This window comes from Talpa occidentalis, unplaced genomic scaffold (assembly GCF_014898055.3).
Source record: "Talpa occidentalis isolate TD23 unplaced genomic scaffold, MPIMG_talOcc4v2.1 talOcc4.7, whole genome shotgun sequence".
NCBI classification, from domain to species: Eukaryota; Metazoa; Chordata; class Mammalia; order Eulipotyphla; family Talpidae; genus Talpa; species Talpa occidentalis.
The window spans coordinates 2,007,381-2,015,064 of record NW_023605083.1 but is presented as its reverse complement, the minus strand read 5'-3'; the positions used below and the strand labels follow the sequence as shown (position 1 = coordinate 2,015,064).

Genomic DNA, 7,684 nt, shown 5'->3' with positions numbered 1-7,684 from the left:
TCATACACTCTCACACACACACAGCACCACGAGCATTCACTCTTAGAAAAACTTCTATCTTGAACTGATCATCCTTTATCAGCGAGCTCCGGACGCTCCAGTGAGGATCCTATCCCTGACTGTTTAAAAGAGGGTATTTTAAGGGAATCACATTCACACTCACACACACAAGAAGGGAGATAGCTTACCCAACACGATCTCTCCGTTACTCACCTCTTCTTTGGGTGGAAGACACAATGAAATGAAATGAAATGTCGGGGCCCCACGTTTGGGCGCCAACTGCCGCGGACCAGCACAACAGTAGGCAGTAGACGATGAGGCCACCTCAGGGTTGAGAGAAGCGTGCAGGGTGGTCAGGGCGTCGGTGAAAGAAATGACAAACAGACACACTTCAAGAGTGAAAATCTGAGTGTAATTTTCTCTAAATTTGTGACCAGTATATATATGTTTTCCAAAAGCACAGGAATGAATATCAAGGAAATCAGCTTGCTCATGGGCTCAGTCTACCACTATCAGGGAGGTGATCTACACAACAAGCAATGACCATTATAGAAGAAAGAAGGAAGTTTAGAAAGACAAATAAGGGATTAAAGTTTGTAGTTCTAGAAAGACGGGGAAAAGATTTTTAGCATTCTTGTAGTGGTTCTTGGTGGTCGTTATCTTTTGATAAGCTTCTGCCTTTTCAGGGAACTTCCGTTGCACTTCCTCTGCTTCAGGCTGTTCTCCCCCCCCCCCCCCCCCCGCGCTGGTTGCCCAGCCGGATCTAGGGACCGTGGCGAAAGCCATTCCTAAAGGTCACTGCGGGGGGAGGTGCAGCAGGTTATGTAGGGTTTTGCTGTTCTCCCGCTGCGCGCTGGTTGCCCAGCCGGACCTAGGGCCGGTTAGCCCTAAAGGTCACTGCAGGGGGAGGTGCAGCCCCCTCCACGACTAACACCCCATGAACATCCTGGTTGAAGCCTCCAAATTACAAGCCGTGCCTCCTGCCCCATGCCAGTGCCCACCAGCAGCGCTCCCGGCGCTGACCTTCCCCGCTGGATCCGTCAGCACAGGGCCCACCCCCGGCCGGCGCGAGCACCTGGTGCTTCTCAGAACACGGCCTCCAGCCCACACTCCTCTCTCTAGCAGCACCCCTTCTCCGGAGCCGAGGTGAAGAGGCACCACTTGGCAAGCAAGACAGCTGTCGGCGGGTGTGAGCTTTCTGAGGTGCAAGTGTCAGGCTGGCTGCTTCAGGGCAGTGTCCAGCTGTTCTCCCTCTGGACACCTCGCACACCTGGGGTTTCATCCCACCAGGAGGCAGGCTGAGTTGCTGAGGGAGCAAGTGGTCTACTGGGGTGACCGCTGTGAAGGGGGCGGGAGCCTGGAATTCCACACTAGTGGCCGAGGGAGTCGAGCCGCCCGCCTGAGCGTGGCCTTGGCTCCTGAGGGAGAGCCCAGGGGGCCCCTCGTGGCCGCCTCAGACAGCCCAAACCTCCAGATGGGCCTCTCACAGGCCTGGGACATTCTCAACCCACTCAGAATGAGAAGCCTACCACGTGCTCCCCTCACGGTGCCTGAGCCTCCGGGCCGCGAGGGCAGAAGGCAGGCTGCTCACTCGCACCTTCAGAGCTGCGGCGGGGGAACACCACCTGCTTTACTGAGGTGGTCTGGGGGGTGGAGGTGGGGGAGGGAGACTCATTTCCAAATAGCTGCTCAGGTTTTCCTCTGTGACAACCAGGAAACATCCCGCATTTGCCTGCCCCCCACCGTGCTTATCACGTGCTGGGAGACCTGATAAGCTGTGGGCACAAGGCTCCTGCCCCCTCCCCAGGTCACAGCAGGCTCCTCGCCATTGCTCAGGGGTGGTGCCCAAACCACGGCCCGGGGCACGAGGCCAAGTCCAGTCCCCAGGCTCTGGGAAGGTCCCCCACAAGAGTACTGAGGAACAGAAATGAACAGTCACCGGCGGAGGCGGGAGGGGGGCGGGTGGGTGCTGGCTCCAGAGGCCAGCAGGCTGGGGTCAGCCCACCCCGCCCGCAGGCCAGAGCCCCTCCGCTCAGGATGCAGGCAGCCTGAGGGGTATGGACGGCGGCAGGCGTCACAAAGGCTCTCCCTGCTGACACCCACGGCCCCAGTGAACACCAGACAGAAGAGACACCCCACTCCGAGACGGGGGTCCAGAGGTGGGCTGACGAACCATCTTCTCAACAGGAAGGTGAGCACGTCCACTGGACACCCCTGGAGCCGAGTCTGCGCAGGCTGGGGTGGGGGTGGGGGTCCAGCCTCAGCCCCTTGGAGGTGCCCTCGAGCTTCCGTGGCAGCTGCAGGCAGGGCCAGGGGGCCGGGCCTGTGCCCCAGCCCTCACACCAGGCCGGCCCGCTCGAGGTCCTGGGGCAGGACCCGGCCCTTCTTGCGGGCCTTCTCCAGGCGCCGTTCGGCCTTGGCCGCCTTCTTCCGGCGCAGGTTCTGCCGCCGCCGGTCCTGCCGCTGCTGCATCTTCTCCACCACCTGGGCCGTGCGCTTCTCCCAGCGCCGCTGCCGCTGCGCCCGCCGCTTCTCCTTGCGCCTCAGGGCGTCCTGCAGCCGCTGCTCGTCGTCGCGGATCTTCACGCCCTCCGCCTTGTACAGCAGGTTGGTCCACTGCATCTTGGCCTCCAGGGCCCGCGCCTGGCCCGCGTCCCGCTCCCGCAGCTCCTCCAGCCGCTCGCGCCGGGCCTGCAGCCGCTCCAGCAGCTGCCGGTAGTTGCGCCCGCTCAGCGGCGTCAGGTTCCCCTTCACCTTCTGCCTCTTCTCCTTCCTCCGCTGGGCCTGGCTGGCCGGCCCGTCGTCGCCCACCTCCACCTGGGGGGAGAGGCCTGCGGGTCGGCAGCGCTCCCCACCCTGCCCCCCGCCCAGCGGGCAAGGCCCCCGCGCCCTCACCTTGTTGAAGAGCAGCCCGGGCGGCCCCTGCGCCTGGTCACTGGGCGCCTCTGGAGGAGCCTGGGGGGCCTCCGGGGCCGCGGTTGCCTTCTCCTTGGCTCGCAGCTCCTTTCGCTTCCTCTTCTTCCGCTCCCGCTCCTGCTTCCTCCGCCGGCGCTTCTCCAAAACGGCTGGAGACAGCGCCTCGGTGGCGCCCTGCGGGACAGGGACAGCGGGGTGCTCAGGAGCCGGCCCGGCTCGGGAGCAAGACCTCGGGCAACACAGGCGTCCCACTGAGACGGCTTGTCCCCCCAAAAGGGACACGGGAGCTTGAGTCCACCAAATCGCCCCCCGGCCCTACAAGGGAGACGCCGTCCTCCAGCATTTCACGGGCTGGCTCAGCCAGGTCACCAGCCTAGCCACGCCAATGGCACTGCTTGCTGCCAACATGGCCAGCAGCCTGGCCCCTCTTCCCTCCCGGCAGCAAAAGAGCTCCAGAGCAGATGCACCCAGGCCTGCGCCGTGCCTCGGCCAGTTCTGTGGAACCAGGCACTGGGCCTGCCCAGGAGGGCACGGGGAGAAGCTGGGAGATACCCCCCCACCCGCCGCCCAGGAGGCCCAGGGTCTGTGCCCAGGGAAAGGGCAGGTGGGGGCCGGAGTGGAGGGCTTGGGTGATCCCGGCCAGTAGAAGGAGCCGAAGCTGGTCCCAGTCTCAGCACTTCCAGGGCTGTCACCTTGTCTCAGCCCTTGCCAGCCTCCTGGTGACCATTTAAACAGACAGACCTAGTGGGGGGCTCGGGGGAAGAGGCTGAGGCTCATGCCAAGGCTGCTGGAGAGGAGCCAGCAGTTTGGAGGGTGGGTGACCCTGGAGTGGGATCTCCCCCAAACAAGACTACGCCTGCCAGGGCCCAGCAGGATGCAGGCAGGGGTGGGGACAGTGACTGGGCCCTCTAGCCAGCCCTGCCATTTCATTGAAGTGCTGGGTGTGGAGGCGTCCCCTTCTCTAGGCAGGGTGGGGACACTGCCCAGGCCCCCAGGAAGCTCCCCACCAACCCGGCCTCGGGCCTCCTGTATTTTCTCGTGTAGACGCTGCCGCAGAACATCCAGGGCGAAGAGGGAGTCCGGCTCTGTGGCGAGACCACCTGTAAGGAAAGACCCAGGGTACCGAAGGGGACTCCTCCCCAGGGCCCAGCTGCCAAGCATGCCTGCTCGCGCTGCGCCCCCTGGTGGATCCGCAGGGCAGTTCCAGCACATTCAATCAATGCTCCGAACAAGACGGCCCTCCAGAACAAGACTCCTGTGCTTTAAGTTGGAAGTCAAACCTGCCTCCCATTTCTCCCCAGTTCTGCAGCCTGGGAACCCCAAGAACAAGCTGGCTCTCATGGTGGCCTAGAGACTTGAGGGCAGGGAAAATCCTCCACAGAAGCTGTCCATGGCCCTCAGCAGGATGTGGCCTTGCCCCTGCCATCCTAGAACCACCACAAATTCCCTGGGGTCAACCCACCCACCCACAGAGCTCCTGGGGTCTGTCCTCTGAGAGCTTGCCCTTTGGGAAGCCTGGAGCTGTCCCAATGTGCTCGACGGAGTCTCTTCCTATGCCCAGAAAGGACCTTTGTGGCATCCCATCAGGGCTGCCTACCCACTTCCCCTCACCTGCAGGGGTCCCCCTGGGCTGGGATGCCTCGTCCTTGGCTGCTGCTGGCTTCCTGGCCCCAGAATCTACTGGAGACTTCTCTGGCAGGGGCTGGGCCTTGGGCTCCACAGCCTTCTCCTTCCGCTCCCTGACTTTCTTCTGTGCTTTCCTCCTCTTCTTACTTGGGGGCCCAGTGGCTTCTGTGCCCCGAGTCTTGCCACCTGAAATACAAAACGAGAGAGAGCTACATCCCGCTCTCCTCGACCCATTCAACAGCAGGGGCGTCGCCAACGGCTTCCACCCCAGAAGGATGCTGAGATGCCAAGATGGCCATGGACTCTCGGTACTACGAACTTCAGAGAAAACACATGAACACCCACATCGAAGCCCTGGGAAGCAGTCTCATAGCTGGCCTAGCTGTCTGCGAGTGAGGACGCCTCCTGGGCTGGCACAGAGACGTGCTCCCAGGATGCTCATCACGGTGCTGTTTAGGTGGAAAACTTGAAAATCCATCCACAAGGAAAGACTGGTGCTGGCACGAAACAGACCCAAAGGCTTCCATTTCTGCTTCCAACATGCGGAGTAGTCACTATCTTACACTTTAAGTAGAAAAAACAGGGTATGTAAGGAAGAAACTGAACTGTTTCAAGAAAATATAAAAAGAGGGGTGGGGGGCCTCCCTGGTGGCACAAGGAGTTAAGTCTAAGCGCTATGAAGCTATCCACAGCCACTGCAGCACGAGTTCAATCCGCCACCAGGGAGCTACCCATAGGGTGCTCTCCTGTCTCCCCGCTGCTCCCCTCAGCAGTGGATTTCAGTAGATCCACCCGTTCTGCTCCCCACTCTGTCTCTAGTGAATTCTCTCTTCCACCTCTGGCCTGTACCCCAGTTCTTGTCTGCGTAAATAAGTACAAATCTTTTTAAAAATTACAAAAAGAACTAGAGCGACAGGCCTACCTTGCAACCTTGATAAAAGCCTCTTTTAGTTTTCCCGACTTTCCCTTACCTACACCTTCCTACTAAAAAGGAAAAAGCATTTTCCTCCAGTAGCTCCACGCAGACCCTGCTGCTCTCCCCTCCGCCGGGGCTGGCAGCACCTACCAGTGCCAGCTCCCGGCTTCCCGGGCTCGTGGGTCCACTTTCGGGGGCCGCGTAGACGCCCAGGGGTGGGGGGGCCCCCTCCTTCCCTCTCCTGTCCCCCCACGGCGCCAGGCCCGAAGAGGCTGGTCCCGACACACCTCCGCTCCCAGCCGCCTTCCCACCGGTGTGCAGCGCTGGCCGGCCCGCCCCCGGCTCGCCTCCAGCCCCGGCGGAGCCGAGCCCCGGCCCCCCCGAGGAGCGCCCCCCGCATCACCCCGCTTCTTTCCCTCCCGACCCCCCACGTGCCCCGCGCCGCCGGCTCTCCGGCGCGGCTGCCCCTCGTCCCGAGCCGCCCGCTCTATTACCGGACTTGCGGCCCCGCGGCTCCGGGCTGGGCCGGGCGCAGATCCTCCGGGCCAGGCCCTGCAGGTAGGCGTCCTTGGCGCGCAGGGACGCCATGCCGGGCGGGCGTGCGGGGCCCCGGCGCGGCGCGCCGCCCGCCGGAAGTGCGCGGTGCGCAGGCGCAGGGCCGAGCGCCGAGCCACGGCGCGCTCGATTAGCCAGGCCTGGCCCCGCCCCGGGAGGGCGCGCGTGCGGGGGCGGGGCGGGGCGTGCGGGGCGGGGCGGGGCGGGGCGGGGCGGGGCGGGGCGGGGCGGGGGCGGGCCCGGGAGCCCTGCGACCTCTGGCTCGGGGGCGGCCCCCCACCTCTGGTCTGAGGGGCGCCCGCAGTGCCTGCCCCCGGCGAGCCGTCTCTGACAGCCCCCAGGGGCACCTGGCCCGGGGCGCCCCCCGCCCCCCAGCCTTGCCCTCGGGCGCCCCGGCCCCCCCGCCCGGTCGCCCGTCTCCCCCGCGCCCCGGCGCCGGCCCGGGACAGGCTCCTGGAGGGGGACCGGGCTGGGGGGGCCGCCGCGGTCAGGACGGACAGCGCAGGTGTCGGAACCCGCTGGGGGGCGAGCCGGGATGAGCAGGATGCCCGGGAGGATGGGGTGCGCCCAGGAGACGCGGGGCCAAGGACTGCGGGTGCGGAGGGCAGTGAGGCCGCCTGGGGAGGTGACTTGCCTGGAAGCAGGAGGACAGACAAGCAGGCCTGGCTTTGTGAGCGCCCGCGGGGGCGCGGGGCGCGGGGGGCAGTCACGGGCCTGAGGCTGGGGCCCTCGCACCCCTGGAAAGGCCAGGCAGATGGGGGGGGCAGCTGCAGAGGGCGTGGGGCGCGCACTGGAAACCGGGGAGTTCCCAGACTTGCTGGGCCTTCCGTTCCACCCATCAAAGTGACACAGGGACGAGGCGGAGGCTCAGGGTGACGACTCCTCCCCAGCGGCCCCCGCAGTCCACCAGGCTGGCCAGGGCGGCCCCGTCCTGCTGCTCCATCCCCAGGAAGGGCCGGCCAGCCGAGGCTCCCTGGGGGTGGGAGGTTGGGGAGCCGCCACTAGGGTGTCCCGTAGCAGGGACCAAAAGCAGCTGAGTTGGGAGCGGCTGCTGCTCCTCCCCCTCCCCAGGTTCCTTTGTGTGGGGGATGTCTATTGGGAAACAGTATTGGGGTGCCAGGAACATCACGGGGGAGACGTTCTCTTAAGGACATTGCAGAGGACAAAGGACAGAGCTGGGACAACTGTATTTAATTTCTTTAAATGTTAAGGTAGAAGTTGATGTCCATATCTCCAACTCTAATTTTTATGTTTTCTTTCCTTACACTGAGCATCCTAGTTCCTAAGGAACCACAGTCCGCTACTTCCGTTCCTTGAGAACACCACGAGGTAGTTCTAGCATAACAAAAGCTGAACAATAAACCTGCTGAATGTAGTTCACAATTTCCTGCACACAGGCACACATGCGGGGTGCTGAGGTCTCAACCATGGGCCGCCCCCTTCCTGGAGACCATGTCCGCACGTGGCTTCAGGGACCCCAGACAGCTGGTCCTCTCCCCAGTGCTTTTCTGCCAAATCCCCTTTGAGGGCTCTGGGGGACTCGCCTGTGCTGAGGGTGCCCCGAAGGCCACACCCACATCGGGACACTTAACACACCTCCTGCTCCTTCCAGGGTGAGGAGCCCCGCCACCCCCACTGCCTGCCCTCCAAGTCTCTAAGAAAGCAGCCCCG

The 7,684-nt window shown here is 63.6% G+C and overlaps 1 protein-coding gene across 1 annotated transcript; it reads right to left on the bottom strand.

Annotated features, from left to right (window-relative positions):
• Window positions 1-737: 737 nt before the first annotated feature.
• On the bottom strand, window positions 738-6,056 carry SURF6 (surfeit 6). The gene is made up of 5 exons (XM_037492948.2): window positions 5,953-6,056; window positions 4,528-4,728; window positions 3,928-4,016; window positions 2,896-3,090; window positions 738-2,817 (listed from the first exon to the last, which is right to left on the bottom strand). The coding sequence occupies exons 1-5, from the start codon at window positions 6,044-6,046 to the stop codon at window positions 2,338-2,340; spliced, it is 1,059 nt and encodes a 352-aa protein (XP_037348845.1). The 5' UTR covers window positions 6,047-6,056; the 3' UTR covers window positions 738-2,337.
• Between the last annotated feature and the right edge of the window lie 1,628 nt (window positions 6,057-7,684).